General features: G+C 34.9%; 2 protein-coding genes and 1 long non-coding RNA gene across 5 annotated transcripts; all 3 read right to left on the bottom strand.

Moving 5' to 3' along the window:
• Positions 1-1,986: 1,986 nt before the first annotated feature.
• LOC133692724 (metal tolerance protein 2) lies at positions 1,987-12,740 on the bottom strand. 3 transcript variants are annotated; one of them, XM_062113854.1, is made up of 12 exons: positions 12,057-12,740; positions 11,359-11,456; positions 11,052-11,206; positions 10,420-10,535; positions 9,393-9,489; positions 9,205-9,289; positions 7,856-7,918; positions 7,612-7,717; positions 7,072-7,217; positions 6,910-7,001; positions 6,788-6,833; positions 1,987-2,165 (listed from the first exon to the last, which is right to left on the bottom strand). In XM_062113854.1, the coding sequence occupies exons 1-12, from the start codon at positions 12,523-12,525 to the stop codon at positions 2,148-2,150; spliced, it is 1,491 nt and encodes a 496-aa protein (XP_061969838.1). In that variant the 5' UTR covers positions 12,526-12,740; the 3' UTR covers positions 1,987-2,147. The 3 variants fall into 3 exon arrangements, with proteins under 3 accessions (XP_061969838.1, XP_061969837.1, XP_061969839.1); XM_062113853.1 differs by lacking the exon at positions 1,987-2,165 and having other exon boundaries at positions 6,508-6,833; positions 12,057-12,739; XM_062113855.1 differs by lacking the exons at positions 1,987-2,165; positions 11,359-11,456 and having other exon boundaries at positions 6,508-6,833; positions 12,057-12,738.
• A 1,024-nt stretch (positions 12,741-13,764) lies between these two features.
• On the bottom strand, positions 13,765-23,772 carry LOC133691011 (homeobox protein LUMINIDEPENDENS-like). Its single transcript, XM_062111318.1, has 13 exons — positions 23,418-23,772; positions 23,297-23,324; positions 23,022-23,152; positions 22,153-22,802; positions 21,976-22,069; positions 21,801-21,894; positions 20,302-20,425; positions 20,172-20,223; positions 20,046-20,089; positions 19,877-19,965; positions 17,645-18,076; positions 15,741-16,279; positions 13,765-15,155 (listed from the first exon to the last, which is right to left on the bottom strand). The coding sequence occupies exons 1-13, from the start codon at positions 23,577-23,579 to the stop codon at positions 14,199-14,201; spliced, it is 3,396 nt and encodes a 1,131-aa protein (XP_061967302.1). The 5' UTR covers positions 23,580-23,772; the 3' UTR covers positions 13,765-14,198.
• LOC133691012 (uncharacterized) lies at positions 18,591-19,870 on the bottom strand. The gene is made up of 2 exons (XR_009841566.1): positions 19,695-19,870; positions 18,591-19,561 (listed from the first exon to the last, which is right to left on the bottom strand). It is a non-coding gene; the product is annotated as an uncharacterized LOC133691012 (long non-coding RNA).
• Positions 23,773-25,313: the final 1,541 nt, after the last annotated feature.

Here is a 25,313-nt window from a genome sequence, read left to right on the forward strand (position 1 = left end):
TTTGAGATAAAGGTAACAGGCACAACCAAAGATTCGAAGTTTAGAATAACTAGGCATAGTTTTATGAAGGACAAAGCGTGGTGATAGCCTTTTAAAAACTTTGATCGGTAAACGATTGATCAAGTATACTGATGTCAAGAAAGCATCTACCCATTAACAATTAGGAAGACCGACTTTTGCTAAAAGAGTTAACCTCATTTCTTAAATATGTCTGTATTTTCGTTCGACTTTACCATTTTGCAGAGATGTATAAAGACATGTTAATCGATGAAAAATTCCATTTTTTGGTAAAAATATTTGAAAATCCTTAGATAAATATCCTCTGCCATTATCAGATTGCAATTGTTGAATTGAACAAGAAAATAAATTTTCAACAAGAACTTTATATTTTTAAAAAATTAAAAGAACATCACTTTTGAAACGCATGGGATACATCAATGTAAAACGACTAAAGTCATCAACAAATAAAATATAATAGCGACAACCTCCAACTAAAGTGACAGGAGATACCCAGACATCAATGTGGATTAAAGCTAAAGGTCTAGTGGATTATCTGTTGGAGTCATTAAAAGGTAATCTCTTAGCTTTTTCTAGTTGGCAAGAACAACAAATACTAGACCTTTTTTGCTAGCCTTTTATTTGCAAGAAAGAAGACAAATACTCTAGTATATAATCGGTATGATGACCAAAGTGATCATGCCATTGATCCCTCGTGGCTTTTATTCCTACTGTCAGTATACCAAGTTTGTTGTTCAAAGGTGTTATTGGCTTCAACAACCATGGTTACTAACTCAGAAGATGGTCTCCTACCTTGGAAAGAAAAATTAAAGCGTTGGAAACAATCTAAAGCAATATGACCATGCTTATCACAAATCTGACATTTTGGTCGTTCATGTAGAGCTGCACAATCATTGTTGAAGTGAAGTTTAGGAGGGCCACGAGGCTGTGCTGATGCAGTAATTTGTTGAAATTTTATAACAGTACTTACAGGCTTTCTTTTTTAATAATTAGAGTGCTTGCCAGTAAATGAAAATTTTTTATTTTGTATCAGAATAAGTGATTCAACTCATGTTTCAAAACTTAAAAGTTCAGATTGAAAATCATAAAGAGATAATTCCTTATCCCTACAAGGAAAATTATAAGATGATATGAATGGAGTAGAGGTGACACGAGGACCACCAAGTAAAAAGGTGATGAAGTCTTGATCATCCACAAGTTGGCCTGCAACATCAAAATGATCAACCAATTGCTTAGCATTTTTAATGAATATGGAACATGATCGATTTCCTTGAATGATAGTTTGAAGTTGTCTCTAAAAAGAGCAATACGAGACCTTGAGCTAGCTGAAAATCGAGTCTGAAGAGAATCCCAGACTTGTTTAGATGTTTTCAAGCCAAAGATAGTAGATACCAGCTTCTCAAAAATAGAGGCTAGTAATCAGCTTAAAACACAATTGTCTTTCCTAAACCAAATTGTATAAACTAGATTAGAAGATTCATCTGAAAGAAATTTGGATGGTGCTTCTTCAAAACTGTCAATCATACCATTCAGATCATGACTTCGAAGAAAAACATGAAACTGAACACTCCATGTCAAGTAATTTTGTCCTTCTAGTTTTTTGCTAACGGGTTGTGAGATGGACTGAATATGTTGAGTAGAAGAAGAGGAAAAATGTATGGGATTAGAGGAAGTCATGGAATCTGTTAAATACAGTAGAAATGAAGAGAATAAGTAAGATGTTTGTGCGGAAGGTGTTAAAACAAATGAGGCATTTGCTTATTGCTCTGATACCAAGAAAGATTAAAAAAAAAAACAGGGTAAAATGGAATTCTGTAGATACACTTTTTAAAAGAATGACTTGATTACTCTCCTTTCTATTTACTCGTATATATATAGATTTACACAGATAACAAACCAATAATTAAGTAACTAAAGGAGAATAAACTAGAGATTACAAGCTATTTGAATTTCAAGCTAGCTAGACTAGCGATTCTACAAGCTGGTAGTTGATGCAGAATCTTTGGAATCCTCTCCTGATCTGTTGGCAATAGTGAGATCTTATCCTGATTTGTTGATAGTTGTTAATACTCTAACAAACATTTAGCAACGGACAACAGCTTCCCCTTCATAGCCATGCCCCCATGACATCATAACACCAGCAACACCTGAAAGTGAAGTTAATTTATATAGCCTTTAACCAATCAGTTGGTTACACGTAGTATTAATTTATTCATGTAAAATATATTTAATTATATTAAATAAAGGTATTATTTATCTTTAATAGTCATTTATATTTAATTTAGAAATTTAATGTTTGATAAATGAATCTAAAATAAATATAAAATTCATGGAACAAAAACACTTTGCAAAGAAAATTATAAAGATGTTATAATTATGAGATTCCTATTACAACAAAGTATTGTTCCTAAATGTTTTTGGTCAATATTCTCTTAATACTAGACATTTATTAAATTCATAAAAACTTATGCATATTATGTGCTTTCCTTTATAAAAGAAAGTAGTTTTCTCATAAGTTAAGGTATAAGAAATACCTAAAACTAATATATAGGTGTTTGTCATAAGACATGTACATTGAACCGATCCACATGAGAATCTCATATGAAGATATCACTTGTGTCTATGAAAAGACTCACTTGACGGTCGTGTAAATGATCCTTAGACTTGAGATCACTAAGTTATCTTATATAAGAAGTGTTATGATTTGATCTTGTTACAAGTTATCTTGGTAAATGTAACAAATAAACAGATATTGGTTATACCATAAACTATATAGAGGTATTTGAGTGATCAAGAAAGGATTCATCACCCTAGGTGAATTAGAGAGAATGTTCTACATGTTCTCAAATAATATTGATTTTTAAATCCTTGTGCAAGGTGGAATAAGATTTGAAATAATAAGATTTGAAAAGACTTTCAAATCTTATTTAAATGATCAATGACTATAATGTTGCGAACAAATATGATTTGATATGGCAGAAACACTCCATGTTAAAAATTCTAAATAGAAATATTATTGATGAAGGGATAATAATCTCCCTAGGAAATCGGTCACTGAAAAATTAAGTCAAACCACTTATAACTTTTCTAATATTTAGGGGATCATGACATGCTCTTAGACGGTGCACTTGATTTTTAAATATAAATTAATTAATTATTGAATTGGTAATAAATTAAATTATTTGATTTATTTATAATTATAATTTATATTTGGACCAATATATTAGAAACCTAATGAGTCACATACATTAAGAACCATCAATCATAAATTAAACTGAGATAATTAATTAAGTGTGACATGATTGAAAAGAAATTGAGAAAGTAATCACTATAATGTATTTAATTCAGGGATTATAATTCTAATATTAGAATAATCAAGTAGGGACTTGAATGATTAAATTTCTAAAACTATCCTTAAATAATTTATGAATATTATTTAAGGGGCAAATAGATATTTTATCATTTATAGGGTTTTTAGAATTCCCTATAAATATAAAGTTACACCTTTTATTTTAGAGGGGTTATCTGTTAGACAGAAAACTATATGAGTTAGAGAACAAAGAGCTCACACTCTAGATATAGCAATCCATATATTCTAAATAGGGATTTAGAAGATTTATTATTGGTGGTTCGTGTGAATTACCATTGAAAACCAGACAATTGAACGACTTGTGGTTTATAACAACTCATTATTTAAAGAATTATTTGAAGCCAAAGAAGATCAGATCTTCAAGTAATAAATCCCTAAACAACTCTAGATCTGTTTAACGGGATCCTAAGGACTCCCAAATATTACCTTAAATTTATTGTTTCTACTGTGTGTATGCATTTCGGGAACCTAACAATTATCAGAGCCTTTATTAGAACAATTAGGGTTGTTTGATTGCATTTTTTATTGTTATTGGTGTTACTTAAGAATTAATTTTGTGTGCGAAAAATAAAAAAATGATTGGTTATTGTTTTGAACAGATCAGATCTAGTTGGAATCTGGATTTTATGCCTAGATTCTAATGACTAAAAAAAGGTTTTTGGTTGTTGCGCCTCCACTAGCAGCGGCGCTAGTCGCTGGTGCACCTTGCTTGGCACACAAGCCAGCACGCCGCCAAACGCAGCACCTCCTCACCAGCAGTCATTGGTGTCGCTGGTCTTCCAAAGCGAGGTAAAAGCCTCACGCTAAAGGCGATGCAACACGAGGGGCTGTCTCTCTAGGAAAAAATCCATCTTGAAAAACTCAAGGTTGAACCATATACTGAACCGTATCAACAACCAATCACAAACACAACAAAATACTTACGGTAAAGAATTCAAAATTGAACCTAAATCGTATTACTTATCCCTTCAAAAATATTTTCTAAACACAATTACTCGTACCTAATCATTTAATACACATATAATACCACCAAATTTTAAGCAAGGTTTTTTCATTTCCCCCAATTTCTCCCATAGCCATCCACAATAACATAAGAATTTATAATTTTTTTCAACTTTTTTCTTCAATTATGGTTGTTATTTTCACCATTAATATACCCATCAACCAACAATTCATCACAACAATCATTACCATAAAAATCAAATAAACCCTAAAATTTTATTTTTGAGGTTTTTCATCCCCTTATCACTAAAACAAGAAAAATAACCATAGAAAACATCTTACTTGTATAAATTCAACTCAATTAAAGGTTTACTTTGCAAGTTATCCTTCGAGCCTACTCTCTACTCCAAATAATGTTTATTTCTCTCTCTAAGTTCTAACCTCTTGTTGTTCTTCCTAATCCATTGATTTTTAGCATCGATTTCTTCCTAACTCATTCTCTCTCCGAGAATTAAGAAGAAGAAGAAGAAGAAGAAGAAGAATTATTGAAAAGAAACGTTGCCTCCTCCCTTTCTTTTGCTGCTGGAATTTTCGACCAGCTTACAAGGAAAAGTGGGGAGGGTTGTTTTTGAATAATTACAAAACCATCACTGTTTTGTTTTTGTAATTCCTTTTATTTGAATTTATCTGTGAAAACAGGTTTTGCATATTGCAGCTAAAGCTTTCTTGACGCAGCATCATGGTCGACATATTTAATTTCCTTTTCATCCTCTTTTGAATTTGTTATCTTTTTATGTTAGTAGTTTTGTTTATGCTTAATTATTTTGAGTTTCGTATTTGAATTATAAATGGGTTGGAATTTTGTGTTTCTTTTTTACTACAGACAAATTATTATGGGGTGGTTCCATTGATGCAAATCATTTTGTAAAGCTTCACAGTCTGCATGTTAGCCTCTTCTTTCTGCTACTCTATACTTTATTAAATTATTCATTTTAATCTTCCCTTTGAACTTTCTATTTGTTTCTATATGATTGATCTTCGAGTAAAGAAGGATTGCATTGTTAAAATTCCTTTTTGTTCTTTGTTTAATCTGTTTCAATTTATGTTATTTGGAGGTTTCTATTAGCTGGCTCATGGTTTTGGTGATTGGATTATGCCTGTAAATAGTTGTGGGAAAACACATTGCAAATTTTAAAAAATTACAGAAAGTAAGATATTTCTCTTTTCAATTTCTGTATGGTTAAGTGTTTAGCTGTGGAAAAACATACCATGATTTATTTTATTTTTTAAAAAAAAGAGTTAAAAGGGAGCAACTCCAACACAATCTCAAGCATAAATCATATATCAATAATGTAATGTATGTTGAATTAATATTTTGAATTATACACAAGTATTGCACGATCCTGAAACGAAATGCCGAAATGTATGTTTTAGAACTAAAATTTATCATTCCAATAAGAAAAACAAAATATTAAAGAAAAGAAAATTGACAAGAACTCAATTGTCCAACCATTAAAGATATATTGTGGTAATACTTTCTTCTTTAAGAATTGAAAGCACTCTAATGGTACACAGCATATAAAGTAGAAGTATTTGGTTGCTAGAGAGAGTCTAGAAACGACTAGTGTCAATTGAAAACATCAGTTGCACTTGTATGATTGTTGACCCATTGATAAAAAAAGGATTGCCTCTCAAGGCTTGCAGAGAGCATTTTCATTAAGATGGGTCTTTTTATTGTGATACTTTTTATGTTTAAGTAGTTATAAAAATTGACACTTCTGCACAATTATATTATATGTTTGTCTTTTATGTTCTTCTGTTAAACATGTGTGTGTGGTTGATGAACAAGAAATGTTCTAAGAAGACAAATTATAAGTGTCATTAAATTATAAAAGATTGTATTAGTGATGGTTGTAAATATGGTAATACATGGAAGAGAATATTACATGTATGCTGTATGACTCATATTAATGACCTAAGTAATTATAATGTGACCTAAGCTAATTATAATGTTAAAGTAACATTTTAATTGGTCTTTTTGGTGCAAGTTTGTGAGTCAAATTATTGTTCGTTTTTTTATTTATTGAAGTTTGTGAGTCAAGAATAGGTGGCAAAGGGAGGAAGGCGTGAATTTTTATTTTTTAAACAAGGGTTTCTTCAGATATTATGGCTTCCAATGGTATGCAATTCCATCCCACTGTTTTATTTTATAGAATGTTATAGGGTTACTCCTAGCAGTCTTTGTATGGTATCTCTCATAAGCAATTAGACAATTCCGCTTTCAGGGTTAGGGATTATGTATACAAAATCCAACAAATGCAGTGTTCCAAAATACAAAACATGCAGATCAGTGGATGAGCTTCCGTCCCTGACGCATCCCAACTACTCATTGACAAACTTGGGGATGGGACTCCCTAATCTTAGCAGAAAACCAACTTGAATGATACTAGAGGATACCTTTAAGATTTCCTTTTCTGCTTCTCCTGCCAGTTCCATGGCGTCCCTATGATGCCGCAAGGAAAAATATCAAACATAGCACAGCATGATGATCAAGAACATCAAAAGGCTGACTTACATACCTAATCAAGATGCTAGGGCGCATGGAAATTTCAATTTGGAGTAATATATTGCCTTGCATCAGGTGGCGTGTTATTCGCTCAACCTCTATTTTCTGAAATCCATTAAAACCTCTTACAGGTTGAAAGAAAGAAAAGGTTAAAACAATAAAATGAGACAAATACCTCCGGGATCTTTGATGAGAAAATGTCAGAAACAATCAATTCAATGTCTTTGTCATCCAAAGAAATCTTTTTATTCTGATTCACTTTTCCATTTAAATTTTCTTCTTGATCCATCATAGCAGGAGAAATACATAAATATGCGGGATCTGCAAGCACATTAGAACATGTGGTAGGGCACAACTGTAGAGTCAATTCTATATATGTAAAGGGAAAAGGTGATCACATATGGTGAATTGTTAGACAAACGGCAATGACACTTAATCTGGAAAACAAAATAAGGACATAAGAAAGATGGTAAGACATTGAATCATTTGATTGCCCATGTTGACCAAGAAATTAGAAGGCAAACAGAAAATCAAGGGTTTGGAACTTTGGATTAACAACTAAAATAAACAGGATCCAACTGACACTCCTTATTGGGACTACCCAATTAGATTTCGAAAGCTTTTAAGTCAAATAATAATTATCCAAAAGATGTCATCCGTTGTGTTACCCTCTCTCTCGACCATTTATGGCAGATGATAGAATCAAGTATCATACCTATGTGTATAAAAACTTCAGCTATTCCTGGATGGGAGTTGTGAATTTCCTGGCGAACATTTTCACCGATTTCATGAGCAGCACTAACACTAAGAAAAGGATCAACCTGCAAGTAAAATAAACCATGTCAATCAAGAGGGAAACCACAAGATCAATTGTCTTAACATAAATTCAGTTTTTCAACTAAACTTCGAATTGTACCACAAAAGCATCAAACAACTTGACATTCAGAAGAATAACCCACCACAATATGTACATCAAGGTATAGAGATGAACCAGCCCTCCTTCCTCTCAAGCGATGGCATCCCTGTAAACAATTACGAAGGATTCTTGAGCAACAATGCCAGGAAGCAAAGACCAACTAAAAGTACTCAACCATCATTCAACATATATGACAGGACTAATGATAAAGTACACTTTACAGGCCATGCAAAAGGGATGATCACATTTTTATTCCTTTCTACATTTTATTGATAATTCGATTCAAGTCCATCAACTTCAAAATTTCCATTTGAGTAGTGATAAAATCTCCAATCAGGTATATGGTTCTACAAAATCCCTCTGGGAATTTCTACACTAATTGCAGCGGTGGTATTTGTTGAATAATGTAATAGGAAATTTTAGTGTAGTCTAGACATTCGAGAGGAAAAAAATTAAAAATAAATGACTCGTAAAGTATCATGAAAAAGTGAAAAATCTAGAGATGTTTTTATTCCCCAAAATATGAACAAATAAGTAAAAGAAATTACACTTCATAGTTTTGGTGTTCAAAAGTCTCAGGAATTTCATGGCTGGTATGGCCATTCCACTGGTTATTGATTATTGAAATCAAAACTTGGGAATATCTATCACAGTTATGTTGCTTCACTAGCAGTTACCCCCCCCCCCCCCCCAACCCGAACTGTCCCAACAAATATTAATAAAAAGTTCTATTGGAATTTTTTATTAACTGGTAATCATATTTGCGATCAAATGTGTATTATTTCTATATAGTGTGAGTTTTGATAGAACAAGCATGTAAGCTTATTAAAAGTCATACTTGGATGCATGAACAAAAATTCATGGACAACCTGCAAAACTTGAAAGAGTATTCTCAGCTGTATTAAATTTCTTAGGTACGTTAAGCACTACAAGGTCTCTTGCTGCAAAAGCTGGCACCATGTCTCTGGCATTCCAAGCAGACTCATGGCAAAGGAGATGGTTGTACAGAAGAACCACAATCATTTACTGATTAGCAGTTAGCATCATATCTGACTATTCTATGTTTCTGAATCAAATTTAATGCAAAGCCAGCCAACGAAAGATGTTGAGCTGAAAAAGTTGAACTGTCCCATTAGTTTTAGGTTCAATACATGGGACAAAATTGCAAACTGACAAAACTAAAGGAAATGTCATTGTCATGGGAAATCCACAGCTATTAGCTTATGCATTTTCCACTATTGTTAAGTAACGACTTTCAGTATTCTGAAACTATGTCAGCAACCAAAAGAGCCTAAATGATAGGTAATATTAAATGAATAGTGAACACTAAACAAATGACCATAGAAGTTCTGAAAAGAAAAGGGTTTATAGGAATAAAATCCCGATGCCTACCTGGACTCCCTGAACTTGTAGTATTGTTTGCTTTATAGGATACAGATCTTCCTCTGGGATTGCAGCATCTACCAGTTCCAAAACACTATGATTTGTCCATAACATGATGTCAGATAAGGAGATTCATGCTGCTAGAAAATGCATCTGATGCTCAGTGAAAGATTAAGTCAAAGTAATTGGACGTATACCTCTGGTACCCTGATTCAAGTCCAGCTTTCAGGATCATACCCGAGACAACAAGTCCAGCAAGAGGATCCAGAAACTTTACTCCAAGAATAGCCCCTCCTAAAGTGATGAAGAATAAATTGATGGTCAACTAGCATCAGTGTTTTAAGAACACTTGGGAGAAATGAATGGGCAGAACAAGAAGACTAAAATCGTATCAAATACTATCTATTAGAAGAATTGGAAAACAGTTTTTCCAAAAATGAAACAGACTACATCACTATATGGCTTGTGCTTTATAAGACGTATAGAAATGGCCATGGTACCAAGGGTTAGCACAAGTGGTTAAAATTTGGCCAAGGATACCAGGAAGTCCTCTGTTCAAAGTCTTGCTTTTGCATCTGCCTATGTTTTAACAATAAATAAATATATATAAAAAAACCACTAACAAATCACTTCAGTGAAACTAAAGATAGAAGAAAAGAGGGCCGGTACTTTGCCCAAGTCAATAGGATGAACCAGGTTACAGCCTCACGTTATAATATGCTATGAAAAGGCACCATAAAATACTTTGTGCAGGAATGATGAGAAAGAATAGGGCTAAGTGTTATTCATCATTCACGCGGACATTGACATTTCAGAAACACTGAACAGTTGGCACCAAAATAAGAAATTTTGAAAGAACAATTGGCTGCCTAGTATATAAGACAGATGTTTTTTATAAATTAAGTGAAACACATCTTGCAAGCATGATTTCAGCTTTCACAATAGTTTAATTTTAGGAATCTTGCTGATCCAAAACTTATTGGGGTCTTGATAGTGTGTTTTTTGACAAATCTTCCATGACATTAAATCAAATTCAGATTTTTAAACGGATTATGTACTGATTATTAATCTACAGTCTGTCATTATGTTGCAGTAATTCTAAACTATACTGCAAGTCTTAAACAAATTATGCTGCTTAGTTAAAAAATCTTGGAATAATTAGCTTCATGTTCAACTTAGACCAAACCATACTGAATGCCAGCTACATGAACAAAATCTTCTTACCAACACCAATAAGAGCAACAACAGATGAAATGGCATCTGCACGATGATGCCAAGCATTTGCTTTCATTAGTCCACTTCCTTGCCTTTCCCCAGCTCGTTTTGTTATCCAGTAAAGCCTGCAGGAAAAAGAAACATGAGGTGACACAAAGATAAATGAGCCAAGATCATAGATTTCAATAGAAAAGGAAGCTGGAAAAGATGCTATAGACAGGAAATAGACAAGCCACAGAGCAGGGAACAAAGTTAGGGTGTTATCTTCTGCACAAGAAATAAAGGATGTAGAGTGGGATGTAAGGGTCATAGATACATATATAGACAGAATACAGAAAGCTCCTAGTTGTTTTTGCCTTTAGAAGCCATGGACACGGGTGTGTATATAGAAATATTTAGCAAAACAGGCTACATGTTTCAAATGAGATTTTATTACAATGGCAGCACAACCATTGCAAAAGAAAAGACTTAAAGGATATATGTCCATCAACATAAAGTTATTATTATCTGAATAGACCGTGGTATATCTGCCAAATGAATAATTTCAAGGCTATTAAACAGGCAAGTGAAAGAGAAGCAACCACCTCTTCCTAAAGAGGAAACAAAAGAGGATTGTCCAGAAATAATGCAACATATCTTACCCTTCTTTAACAGAAATTGATACAATTGTCATACTCAAAGCAAGGATGGGATGATCCATGTCAACCCCATGATGATGCCCACCTTGAAGATGATTATGCACATGTTCATGGGTTAATGGATGGTTTGCTACCTCAGGCACTGCAGTCAGCAACCCCTGCACACGAAAAAGGTTGATTTCTACAATTTTTTATTCAAAATCCTTTATGAAGTTTATGTGAAGCAGGTAGAGTAATTTTATTCCAAAATGTGGACAAACTTCATGGTCGGTGCTAATGAAGATGAGAAACAAGAGGAAATGAACTATACAAGTAAAAGATCTAATGCATGCCACGCAATACCACCAGCAGTTGCTAAAAGCATGCAAGATATCCCAAGGGCTCCAAGAGTTTCAAACTTGCCATGCCCTGAGAGGAAGGAAAACCAATTATGAAACCAAGAAACAGGCCCCTATGCACAATGCATCTAAAAGATTATTGTACACCTTATGCGAAGGAAAAAAAAAACTCAGGAACCAAAAATAAATACAGCACATCAAATTTAGCTGTTACTAGGGCTATCCAAGACACACTTGAAGCTAAGGTTCTATAGAACAAAAACGGTGCTCAATACAAGACGGGCAAAACAAACTTTATTATGTGCATATATCATCATGAATCGATTGAATGAACCATCCCGGATCAATTAAAAATCAATCCCAGGATGATTTATCGATAGACAAGCGCAGGCCTTTCTGGATGTTTAAGAGGGAAAACAAAATTCAGATTATTCTCTGCTTCCTCTAAAATATCTATGTTTCCACAAGGACAGATGCAAAAGAAATCCCAACCTAAGACAAGTTAAAACAGCCAAATATGTTTTACTAATTTGGACATTACTACATAGATTTGCTAGGATTAAAAGACATTAATAATCATTTTTCAACAAATTACATGATTACAGCCTAAAACCTAAACCGAGAGAGAGAGAGAGTGAGTAGAGCTTAGGTACAGATTAAAAAAAGTGACCATAAGGATGTTCTTTATCTTTAGGAGCCATCCCAGCTTTGAAAGACCACAACGCAATCCCACTAAGCACCACGTCAGAGACAGAATGAGCAGCGTCGGCGATGATGGCAGTGCTACCAGATAAATAGCCAGTGAAAGCCTTTCCAGCCGCCAAGCCGATATCGGCAGCGAGTCCCAAACGGAATATGCTTTCGCTTTGCTCACCAGGAGAGGGTCGGTGGTGGTGGTCAGAGTGATGGGCATGAGAATGGCCAAAATGCCACCTTCTATGGATTATGAAAGGAGGAGGGTTGTTATAGCTATTGTTATTATTAACTTGGTGGTGAGAATTGAAGGGTGGTTGGAGTAGGAAGCTGGCACTGGCACTGGCACTGCTAGTAGCACTCGGGTGGCGTCCTGAAGAGATAAAATGGGATGATTTGTACACCAAGATTGAATTACTAAATCTTTTGTAGAATTTGAATCCCATTATTTTATGTTTTTTGGAAGGAAGGAAATTCAAAGGCAAAAATAAAAATGAAGGATGGAGAAGGAGCTAGGGTTAGGGATTGGGAAGGAGATAGGAATATGATTCCGATTCCTCCTCCTCTTCTTCTTCTTCTAGAGGGCACTTGGCATGGCAGGAAAAGAAAGAGCAAGAGGGAAGAAACATTATTGTGGTTGGGTTGGCCACAGTCAGCATCTATTATTATTTTGATGCTGATATGCGCTCGATTTTCTTGCCTTGACAAGTCGTTGGAAACCATTTTTTCTTAATGTAATTAAATTTAATTGATTTGAATTCAATTGTTGTATTTTTGGAATGATATAAAATTTATTTTATTTTATTTTTTATATTATTATAATTTTTTAATCTTATTTCTTTAAAAGTTTCATAAAAAAAATTAAATAAATATTTTAGAAAAGCTAATTTTAACATTCTCCTTTTCTAAATTCTAAATCACAAAAGCTCACCTCTAATTTATTTTTATAATTTTTTCAGATTTGAATTTTATTTTTATAATTTTTTTAAAGATTGAATTTCTTTTAGAATTTAATTTTTAACACTCAAAACGATTTCAAACATAAAATTTTATTAGAATCTCTAAATTAAATTTAATTCAAGAATTCCAAACATATTATATTGAATCACATTTAAATATTATATTGAATCACATTTAAAGAGCATTTAAAAATGATAATAATTACTTTTTAAAATATTTTTTTGATAATAAATAAATTAAAATAATATTTTTTATTTTTAAAACTAGCAAATCAAAACAATATGATGAAATCTTCTTAAGTTCTAACCAACCTCTATTTACACTGAAATCTTCTTAAGTTCTGACCGATTTCTACACATGCTTAATTAAGTTCGAGGCCAAATTGATGAAAAAATAGAATTAATATTCAATTGATATTGGTGTAACATGTTAATGACTAAACTGTGACTTCACTCATTCAATGGTGTTTTTTTTTAACAATAATAATGATTAATATTCTTTGACTTCATTGAATCACGGATTATGCGACGTCTCTTCAAATTCTGTGTCCAATATTGTTTGGTGCTGCTGCAGTAAAGCTGGAACCTGAGTGATGACGGTGCACAGCCTGTTATAATTCCACGCCATCTTGCAACCTCTTGGTCAATGCGAATGGAACCATCTTTCCCTCCCCCGACAGTTTACTAATCTTAAAGATTTCCTTCTCGAAACAAAAACGTCCATACTGGTCAAACTCATGGATGGCATTTTAATTTCCACTCATCTTTTTGAAATCATCCTCGTTTAAATTCTTGAAATCGAAAAATGAATACAATAAAATAAAATAAAATAAAAAAAAAGGGAAGAGATTCTAGTTACTTTACCAAGACCACGTCCCAATGACGCAGAGCCATCTCTTTTCTCAAGTTTTTAGACACTAGATGCTCAAGAGTATCATCTCGAAGAAAGGAGGAGCTGCAACTTCGTCCAAGTATTAGATGCTTTCAGTCAAAATTTAGTATCGAATCCCAAGTATCTAAACATTTGCATTCGCTGTTAGAATTCTCCTCGTCACAACCACACACCCTATATAGCGTGTAAATCCCTGTCATTACATTCACTCCAAGCAATGGATCAGCCCATGCCAGGCCATATTATGTAAAGAAGCTTTTCAAGTCAATCAGTGCCATCTTCTGTTTCCATTCCAGTTACGATCCCCATGCCCAGAGGAATTCCGTTGCCTGGACCTATTATTATTATTATTATTATTATTAGACATATAATCCCATCCGGAATTCATTCTGGATCTGGGTCCTGAATGGTTTCTCCCTGGCATGTACTCTTGTGATTCAAAACGCCTATTCTCCGGACTCCAAGACTCATAACCCTCATCACCCACATCACCCACATATTCATTTCTTTCCCGAGGAGGACCTGACCTCAACGATGACTGCACAGGCCCTCCAAATGATGACACATAGTTTGTTTGATTAGCTTGGGAAGGGGAGTTTGAGACTAAACCCTGCCTAACTCTCCAGGAATCAGCCACTGGACCTACATCGCCTGTATGTGGCCGTGTAAAGTATACAATCGGAGGTTCGTTTATCTGGGCAGGTTGTGACTGTAACTGTGTTGGTGTTGGTACGGCGGATGTTGATGGTGGAAAAGGCACTAGCCGTCTCTCCTGTGGATTTGATGTGAAAGAAACAGATGGAGTTGATTTTATGTTGTTCATAGCAGCTGAAAGGTTTAGCAAGGAAGGGGTGTTAACAGGTAGAATTTTAATGGTTGAAACCATTTCTGAGGATGGTGTCTGTAACATTGAAGAATTTGAGGGGTAACTCTGGTTTGCTGGGAGAACTATTGAAGGTTGTCGGTTTTCAGGTACTATGGAACTTGTTTGAGGCATTGAGAAAGGGTTCATCACTGCCGAAACATGCTGGGATAGTAATGGAATGCTAGCTTGCCGCTGTGGTATTCTGATGCTAGTAGCCTGATTTTGATGCTGCACCAAGCTAGTATGCTTTTCTGCTAAGGGGACACTGGTGGGGACTCCAGGATCACTGTATACAACTCTGTTCCCCATTGAAGCCTGCTGGGAAAATGGATTCTTGGCAAATTCTGATCTCCATCCACTCTGCATATTTTACAAAGTTACCAAAGAGAGTGTTTATTAGCACATATGATAGATAGATAGATAGATAGATATATATATAGATCTGAAAATACCATTTTTATTTACTTTTTTTTTCCAATGACAACACCTGCAAGGGGGCCACTACATTTTTAGTCGAGCACAATTTTCACAGCATGGGACACATCAATCCATCATTCCCAGCTAATGGGAGATAAGATAATCAGTGGATGAACAATGGCAGAAAAATGCTTCAACCATATTTTCCAGCCATTGCTGGCAACTCTAATAGATGAGGGGTGCAAGAACTACAAAACCCATTTCTAAACTGCTGAAAACATCCAAGCAATTCCCATGGACAAATCCCAAGTTCCACAACTGGTCACACCTCTAATTGCCCAAGTTCATCTTGACCTTTATTTTATTTCCATTGCAATTAGAGCTTTGTGCATTCCAGATTTTAATTTATGCTTACCAATGAATTTATATTTACTAAATTGCAAGAGAGCAAATAGCTCTACCCATAGGAAGTTGACAACAGTTTAATTATACATGACAAAATTTGCAATATTGGCCTATATCACGCACCGTTCCAGGATTGTTGCTCGAAGGAGTTGGCGATGGAAGTGAGACTTCAACCTTCTCCTCCACTTTCCCACCAAGCCCATTTAAACTACCTGCCAGACCAGCCCCTCCTGTCTTAATCATATCAAGCAGCTTCACAGTTTCTTCACTTGATAAATTGCCAGCTTGGCCAGAAGTCAATGCAAAAACCAATTCTGGATTTTTTAACAGTACAGCAAGCAACTCAAGATCTGGTTCAGTTGCACTCCCTCCACCAACCTGAGGCAGGGAAGGTGCAGATGCAACTACTGTATTTACATGTTCAGTATTGGAAACCTGTGTTTCTGCAACATCAGCATCAGGTGGCTGTTCAATTGGAATCTCTGGGGTCAATGTGTCGTCATAATCCATCTCAAGGTCCCATGGTTCCTTTGGATTAGATGGTATCTGCTGGACTGTCTGATATATGGTTTCTATCTCCCTACGGTTTCTGTTTTTCTGAACATCAACTTCTTTGCTATTTTCACCAGTTCCCACTCTCCAGAGAACGCTGAGTTTTATTTCTGCAGAAAAGAGAAGTGCATAAAAGGCTGAAAAAACCAAAGAATGTGCATTGAGCTAATAAGAAATACCAAAGGAAAGCAACAGTAGAAGAGAAAAGCCTGAACAAAATCAAATAATCTTGGACAACCCATGAGAAGTTGAAGATAGCAGTTTGGTTTTGAGAGAAATAAAAAAGACACAGGAAGTGAGGGAGCTCAGCCACCCCTAATTTGCAAAGAACCCTGTTGTGAACGTCCTGAATCCTGTCTAGCCAAAGTCCAAACAGTGCTTAAGCTGATTATCCACTTCCATAAAACTGATTCTCTATGCATTGTTTAATATATTTACAAATTTGAAACAAGATCCTCCCTGCTTGGAGTACAGCAACCAGTTGTTTGGGCCCCATGCTGACAACATACAGTCCCCAGTCCAAAAAATGATAAGCACTGCAAACCCCTTTTCACTCATGATATAGTGCTTGATACGTGCTCAATTCCAAGATAAGGAAAAAAAAATTACGGTTGTATGGAAAAATGGTTGGCAAACCAAAAACACCACAAGTACATAATTTTCACCTTTAAATTTCATGTCCTCACCATTGCAATCCAGCAACCATATTCAGGAGTTTCAAGTTTGAAGTAATTGACATGATTTGATACCATATTGTACATGGATACATAATTGAGAAAGAATTAAAAATCAATGTGCCTATGTAATAAGATAGATAATTTCCATGTTCATAGCATATGAGCAATCTTCAGGAATTTTCTGCATCCAGTTAAGATGCCATTGTCACTTGTTACCCACCAATGATATAAAATCCAGTAAGAAGCATAAACTTCATTTTATAAAGTAACTTGTATTGTTCTGATCTTATGCCGAGTTTTCACACAAGACATTAACAGTTCAAATACTACAGTTCAAATAGCATGAAACAAGTTCTTGAATCCACGTCCCCACAACTACAAAAATAGTCTTTATCAATAAACTAGTTAGCATCTTCAATACACACTGGCACATGTTGTATTTGTAAAGGCTATCCACTTGCTGTATTACAAGGTCAATCCAAAAACCAAAATAATTGTGATGAAATGGCAGGGAATCAAGGGATGAGCAATTAAATGGAAAGTGTCGAACTAGAAATTGAATATTGACATCTATCCAAAACTATTAAACAACAAATATTTTAAATGCATCTGCATCTCATCTATAACTACATACAATACACACAAAATGATCCTGGAATTCTTGATTGCACACTATTAAAATTCAGATAACAATTTAAAAGTTGCCTTGCTTTATCCATAAAGCATCTACTCATCTGCGCTAATATTATTAATCGAACATCAAAGTAACCAACAAAGAAAAACCAAAAGCACATGTACCTGGAGGAGTCTGCCATGGGATCTGGACTTTAATGCAAACTCCCCCCATGGGTTCCTTTAAATTGATTTCTTTCTTTAGATCAAGGAAACCCTCAACCTTACTAGAAACTTGGGGGGGAGGTGTCACAGGTTTCTTGTATTCCTCAATCTTTGGCCGGATATGAATTTTTGAAACTGGACACAAACTGGTGGTCATACTTGAAGGCTTGTTAAGCCCTCCATTTTTCAAACCAGTGCTTCCATTGGATGAGGAACCTGTTTTCCCATGCTTGTTCTGCATGAATAAAGCACGCATTTTTGCTTTTTGGATATCATCCGCAGACATTGGGCGACCTTGATTAACAGGGGCAGCTTTGGTTGCCTGAGGGCTCCTGCCAGCTGTTTTCTGGCCTGGCTGTTCAACAAGCTGAACTTTTCTACGTTCTCTTGTATCTGTTCCTGGCTAAGGGAGGTACTTAAGAGTTCATCCAGACAAATTAAACAAGAAAACTACAAAAGCACATTTATCATTGAGGTGCTTCTGTCATTCAAGAGGATGAATTATTTCCAATTCCAAGAAAATAAAATCCCTTAGTTAGGAGCTTTTAATTTTTAGGTGCCAGCTGAAAACGAAAAACAGATAAGCTTGATAAATGAATACATATGAGACCAATCTTTGACAAACAAAAGGTAAAACAAATAGAAGAACAACAATCAAAAGTGCTCTTGCACTTCAAGCATTATATTTGGGATGAGGTAAAATTGATCAGTCAAAATGACTAAGCAAAAATCACAGCTTTATCAACCATTCAACCAGGATTCCAGATAAATCTGTAACACAACCAACAATTTCTGAAGGTTATGCCCCCAAATGGGTTGCTGAAGGGGTCTTCCATCATTAAACTGACAAGAAGCTGCCAAGAAACCCATGTACCACAGATACAAGAACAAAAACTTCAAATATACATTTTGGTTGATTTATTCACATAAAAACTGCAAAGATAATTGTCCAAACTAATTGAACAAATGACAATTTACTGCCATACTTATACCTTAAGTTTGATAATAAGAAAGAGCTATCAATTAATAGCTATAACAAATTGAAATATTTTGAGATTGTCAGTCAGATTAATGTTGCTCATTCATTACTTAAAAGTATGGAGATTGTGTGAGAATTTCCGCATATTCCAAAGCTGTAACTTTTAAGTGAGATTTCACAAAACATATAGCAAGATAATTGAACTTGAAATCATCGCCAATGTCACTAAGGAACTGATTAATTTCGTTCTTATAATCAGCTAGACTATAACATGAATTTGCCACCTGCATTAAAATTTGGTCGATTGACACCAAACTCGATAAAATACTGGTCAATTGGCTGAAATCAATAATTGCAGTTAAATAGGCTGTTAGAACAGAGGTAAATTGCACATTTAAAAAATTGAAGTACTTAATAAAGTGTTTTGAAAAAATCCCTCCTACATGTGTTGATGATGTTCACTTCTGGCTCACCAACATTTCCACCACCAAATGAACCTGACACTGGCCAGACAGCAAAGATCCTGGTGTTGAGGCTGCTGTAATTTTCAAAAGAAGTGCAATTCATTTATTGATTGGGACAAATTGACCAACATTTTGTCAATTTTGGCGTCAATCAACCAAATTTGAAATGCAGGGGTAAGACAGTCATTTGCTACAAGCATAGGGGCAAAAAGGTGGTTTTACCAATTAAATATCTACAAAAGGCAACCAGATAAGCTAGTCCGGGTAACTGAACTCACTTGCCCATGTAGCATCAAATGATTTCCTTGCTGCATTATATTATGTAAATATTACAATGGAAACATTATAAAAAAGCTTAAAGCTCAACAATCGCTTCCATTGATTTGGACTCTTTTCCTGGTAAAGAAAAGGACAAATCCAGAAGAACAACCAATCCTGTACAAGCAAATGCATTATCAAATTCCTCTCATACTCCATGTGCCAGCTCTGGGGGAAACCAATAATAAAACACAGTAGATAAATATCAACTAAAAGATAATACAAGTCAGTGGTTTAGGGCTGCACTCACCATTATAGTCACTGTAACAGCTAGCATGGGTGAAGAGAGTAGCATGCATCAGTTCATGCCATACAAGTTTCCTAAGCTAAGCTTTTAAACCCTAAGACTGTCAGGAAAATATATTTAACCTAATGGTGAATACTGCCAGAGAAATTGCAATGCACCACTTAAAAAAAAAATTCTGAGGATACGGGATGAAGATGCGCCTAGAATGTGCTTCCTGCTCAAATCATCTGTTGATACAGGCAAAAGCTTCAATGCTTGCGAAGACTCAATTTTCCTAAAAAAAAAAAGAAATTTAGGCTGAATGCCCCCAACAAACACCAATAACAAGTGATAAAAAAAAAAACATATCAATACCTGATATTTTCAGAACTTTCAGATGAGAGAGCAAGAACACCATCCTGTTCAGAATAAAAGCTATTAGAGAAGTCCTATAACATCAGTCCACTTTTGACCATGCAACTGATTGTGCATAAAACTTACAGGATTACCAATATAAGACTGCCAAGATTCATTGCCCATAATTTCATCAATGCTGCACAAAATTAGAGCCAAAAGATGAGATTTGACTAAACAAATCTTGCAAGTATAGGAGGTAATCACATGAACTTACCTCTGCTTCAAAATCATGTCCTGTGCATCTGTAGACTTTATGCCGTTGGGTTTTTTGATTGCTTGACTTTTTGCAAACATTTTGCTCCATTTTGATAACAAAACCCTGGCCCTGTTTGATATGTCTGATCTTCAAATCAGATAAATGAGGTTCAAAATTATCACAAGGCACATAAAGAAAGGAAGCACACAGATGTATCTCATATCAAACAATACAAAACTCAAGAGGATTCATCAGAACAAGGCCAGAATCAGTGTTGTCAAAGGCAAAAGGCACCAAGCCTGTAAAATGCCCGAGGCGCTTGGCTCACACCTAGGCGCTCGCCTGAGTGAACCAAGGCAATATGCTATAAATATTATATTATATTATATTACATAAATCTAAAATATATATCTTCCCAATTAAGATTAGATCATTAGAAAATCAAAAGAAAATATAAAATACCATAACATGGTCACATAAAGTTAAATTTTTCACCCTTAAAACAAAATAAGATAATTTAAAGTAGTAAGTAGCCAAATAGATTAAAAAGCAAAATTAAATAACATCATCATTATTCATTAATCTTCAAAAACATCTTCATCCATGCTTTCCTCTCCTTCACTTGAATCCTCCATATCCTTCATTTCATGATTAGAATCGAAATCCTCATCTCTCAAACCATACTGCACTTGTTTAGAAAAAATTGAAGTATTACCTGTACAGATGTGTTGTTCTCTGACTCCCACTGTTGAAAAAAGAAAGTGTGGCTGGTGTTTCTCTTCTAAGTGTCCTTCATTGTCTGTTTGTCTCCCACTTTAATGATTTATTTTAATTTTTTATCCTAATCTTTGTTTTTTTACAAAAATACCCCTAAGTTGTTTCTTGTGGTAAATTAAAAAAATGGACAAATAGGTCAAAACATAAATCATTTAAAAGAAAAAGAAAAACCTAGCAGAAAAGGAAGAACTTCAAGCAAGCGCTAGCCTTAGCGCCTTGCACCCACTCACAAGGCACTCGCCTAGGCGGGTACCTCATTGAAATCCAATGTCCAAGGCTAATAAAGGCGCCGGGGCCTCGCCTCACATGGAGCGCCTAGGCAAGCGCCTCAGCGCCTCTTGACAACACTGGCCAGAATGGTGTCAATACCGAACAATACACAAAGAAAGGAAGCACAACTGCTAATTCATCCATCTTGTTTATTTGTCTGATAAGCACAGAAGCAGTCTGTGATCAAATTGGTTTACAAAAAATAAAAGCACCAGAATGTTGACAATATCTTTATATTCATAACAAACTAGTATGACCTTTGTTATCCATAATGAGAAAGCCAAAAAAACCAGAAACTATCATCCCCGAGCAATAAGAACAGTTACAAACATTACAAATAGCCCATGGAGTTCATTTATCAATTAGTAATTAGAAACTGACATCTGATGTAATATGCAAGAATGAGAGAACAAGAAGCATAATATAGGAAGGTCAAAAGGCACAAGATAACTCTCTGAACAAAAGTACACCTGGAGTCCTGTAAAACCGCAGTCCATTGACACTGTGAAGTACAGCTGACATGTGTTCAGGAGGAGCTTTATGTAGGGGTAAATGACAGAATACCTGCATATACCATAGATGCAATCCTAAGCATGTTTACAAGGTAAGAAAATTGTAGGGAAGATGATAAAAATTTACAATTACCTTCAAGGTGACAAGAAGAACACTTGTTTGTTCTTCAGCAGCTGCTTGACTTAACCATGTTGCCAAAATCATGACACCACCTTTAACAAGAAACCTGGGAACATGCGTGGAAAAGATTAAATGCAAATGGAGAAAAAATCACATCTTGTTAGATACATATAGCAGGTTGCAAAGTACCAATTTAGAACAGCTGGAGTCTGTATTTGCAAGATCCATTCCATGAGCTTCACCTGCCCAGAAAATGTTTCTTCTTTCCGCAACAAATCAAAAATCTTCTCAGCAAAATGTTTATCTAATTCATCTAAACCAGGCAACACATCATCCTGTGTTGAGCAAGAGGGTAATTCATCAACTCTGGAAGGACCAACAGCGTTTAAGGGAACAGGATCCTGGGCAACAGGGTCTAAGGGAACTGGGTTCAGGCTTGCAGGGTTTAAGGGAACTGGGTTCAGGCTTGCAGGGTTTAAGGGAACGGGATTTGGGCTAGAAGAGTTTAAGGGTGATGAAGTGGGGCTAGCAAAGTTTAAGGGAGCTGAGCTGGAGCTAACAAAACTGAAGGGAACAGGATTGGGGGCAACAGAGTTCAAGTAAAATGGATTGGGGATAACAGCGTTTAAGGGAGCTGGATTGGGGCTAACAGTATTCATGGGAACTGGATTTGGGGCAACAGAGTTCAAGGGAACCAAATCAACAGGCATCAAAGCATCAGATGTTGTTGGGACCCCATCTTGAGGTCCTTTGTGTGCATTAACTCTAATAGCCTTCTCCCTTGACAACCGTACCAGTTTCCTCACTCTCATACGCTGGCTTGCAAAAAAATCTCGAACCTATAGTCGATGCAACACCATGTCATGAGCCATAACAAATACACATCCAGACGCTAAAAATAAATTAGGATCAAAACAAGAAAAAAATTGCAGAAAAGTAATCAATATAAATGAAGGCATATGTCTCCAAATTCGTGTAAATACATGCAGAGTAATGGTGAAAGTCAATGCATGAATTTTGTCCCAAGCCAGAATTGAGCATAAAGAAAGGAAAATCACCTGTGTAACTGTAGCACCAAATTGAGCACTAATCTCACGTGATTCCTTCTTACTAATTGCATCTTTGATAGAGAAAACTTCTTGCATATACTTGACAGCCTTAGGGTTTATCAAATCTCTGGGTCTTTTTCCTGCCGAATCGACATACAATGTTAGTATTGACCGACAGCAGCCCATTTTACAAGACTTTTGATCATTATCAAGACACAAACAGAATCATATCCATACAGTATATTCATAAAAAAGGTAAGGTAGAAGCCCTAAAAAAAACTCACCAATTTTTATCGACAGAGCGCCAGCAGCCTGCGGATGATTTCAAAAGATTAAAAAAAAATTATAACAGGGGGAAAGCCCTAAAAACTTATGATTTATAAATAAATTAGGAAAAAGACACACCATTTCTTGAGAAAGAGGATTGACGCCGGTGAGTTTGCATTGAGTAACAACAATTCTTTGAAGATGATCGATTTGGTTGTGAAAAAGCTCTCTCTGCGAATCTAAAAACTTTTGAAACGACTCCACAGAGCTCCCAATCTCTGTTTCTGTCAAATCCTCCATTGTCAAATTCGAAAACTGGAGCAGTCTCGATTTTCGATGTACCTGCACAACTACGCATTACACTATAGTTGCAGTGTGAAGAATTTCGTGGTTTCTAAATGAAATATCAGAAAGTTCGCATTAGGGCTAGGGTTACAGGAATAAGGAGAGAGGAGGGAGATGCGTGGATTGGGGATAGGCAGCTGCGAGCGGATGAGCAAGCAAATTAGGACCTAAACTAGCACGTGCGAAAAGAAAATAAATTAAGCTTAAGAACCACACGCACAATTCTGCTGGCGCGCGCGTGTGCCGCGCAGCTAAGTTTTTCGGTGGGCTCGAAATATTTGTGCGCTGCTGTTTTTAAAATTATAACAGAAGTTAAATGATGCAGGGAAGGAAATCACTCTAGATCATAAAAAAAAAAAAAATTACTGTAAATTATAATAATAATTTTATTTTTAATTTTTTTTACATGGATTTTTTATGTAATTTAAAATATTATGTGGCGTTTTAGTATTTTTACAATATATTGTTATTTTTAAATCAAAAGGTTGCGGGCACATATTCTTCACGTCCCAGTGAGTGGGCAGCACCCGCACCATTAAGGAGGCGTGTATGACGCTTTCTAGTGGTCAAATTTGGTTTTCCGTCATCTAATTGGATACACAATCGTGCCCTCTTCTATATGGTATGGCACGTATAGACAGATAATGGTCGAATTGCCGTCAATAATAGATTGTTTATGTTTTTTCTTTCTTTTCTCTTTCCTGACAATTAAAGTGCATAATTGTCATCTTTGTTTGTTGTTTGCCAAATCAGGCATGTTTTCTATTATCACGTACCTTGGGTTTAACATGGTCTGTCAGACCCGCACCTAGATCAAAAAATTTAAAATTTTTCAAAAGCATGATTAGATTGTAAAAACAAGCATTGTCTCATTAAAGTAAGATTTTTCATTCATATGCAATTGAACTTAACTACAAACTTTTTTATTTGTTTGTGTAACTTATTTTATAAATTTGTTATATTCGAAATGGAAAAAAAAATATTGAGTTCTAAGTGATTTATTTCAAGTCTTCAAAAATAAACTTACCCTTTTTGTATGCATTGTGAATGAAAATATTAATTTTATGTTTCATCCAAGTGCTGGACAGTTTTTTAAACGGTTCATGCTTTTTAAAATTTGAGATGTTGTTGCATGATCTAATTATCAAAATTTATTGTAATGAAAGTTTATTCTACATTATAACTATTAATATATACATAAATTTGAAATATATGATCATAAGATAAAACTTTTGAACTTTTGAACTGATACATTATGTTATAGAAAAAGAAAATATTGTATATGTAAAAGACTTATTGTTATTTTGACTATCTTAATTTGTGCAATTTTATAGATGATTTTTTCACTAAAATTAGAGATTAATAAAAAAAATGAGTGAATTTTAGGGATGCATGTAGTTAATGTCCCAAAATATAAGAAAAGAAATATAGAAAAGATAAAAATAAATTTGGTTAAAAAAACAAAAATGAAAATACAAAATAAATATGTTTTTAGAACAATTATAAGTGAATTCTTATATTTTCAGAAAAAAGACGCACAAGTCTAACATGATTATCAAATCTAAGCGTTTGGGTCATGTTAGACCCAAGGCGCTTAGGTCTTGCAAAGAGTTGAGTGTAAGTTTAAAATTTAACCCACTTGGTTAGGTTTAATAACACTATTAAAACATTCTTCATACTCTTAATATT

Source organism: Populus nigra, chromosome 4 (genome assembly GCF_951802175.1).
Source record: "Populus nigra chromosome 4, ddPopNigr1.1, whole genome shotgun sequence".
In the NCBI taxonomy this organism is placed as follows: domain Eukaryota; kingdom Viridiplantae; phylum Streptophyta; class Magnoliopsida; order Malpighiales; family Salicaceae; genus Populus; species Populus nigra.

Excerpts from the sequence above, each read along its gene's own strand:
- LOC133692724 (XM_062113853.1), bottom strand. The coding sequence starts at position 12,525 with ATGGGATTCAAATTCTACAAAAGATTTAGTAATTCAATCTTGGTGTAC. Across the intron at positions 9,490-10,419 it reads TGTTGCTCTTATTGGTGTTG|GAGGGGCTATTCTTGGAGTA; the intron begins GTAAGAAGATTT and ends TCATCACTTTAG. Across the intron at positions 9,290-9,392 it reads CTTGAATCAGGGTACCAGAG|TGTTTTGGAACTGGTAGATG; the intron begins GTATACGTCCAA and ends GACAAATCATAG.
- LOC133691011 (XM_062111318.1), bottom strand. The coding sequence starts at position 23,579 with ATGGAGGATTTGACAGAAACAGAGATTGGGAGCTCTGTGGAGTCGTTT. Across the intron at positions 23,153-23,296 it reads CGCTCTGTCGATAAAAATTG|GAAAAAGACCCAGAGATTTG; the intron begins GTGAGTTTTTTT and ends TCGATTCGGCAG. Across the intron at positions 19,966-20,045 it reads GAAAGTTCTGAAAATATCAG|GAAAATTGAGTCTTCGCAAG; the intron begins GTATTGATATGT and ends TTTTTTTTTTAG.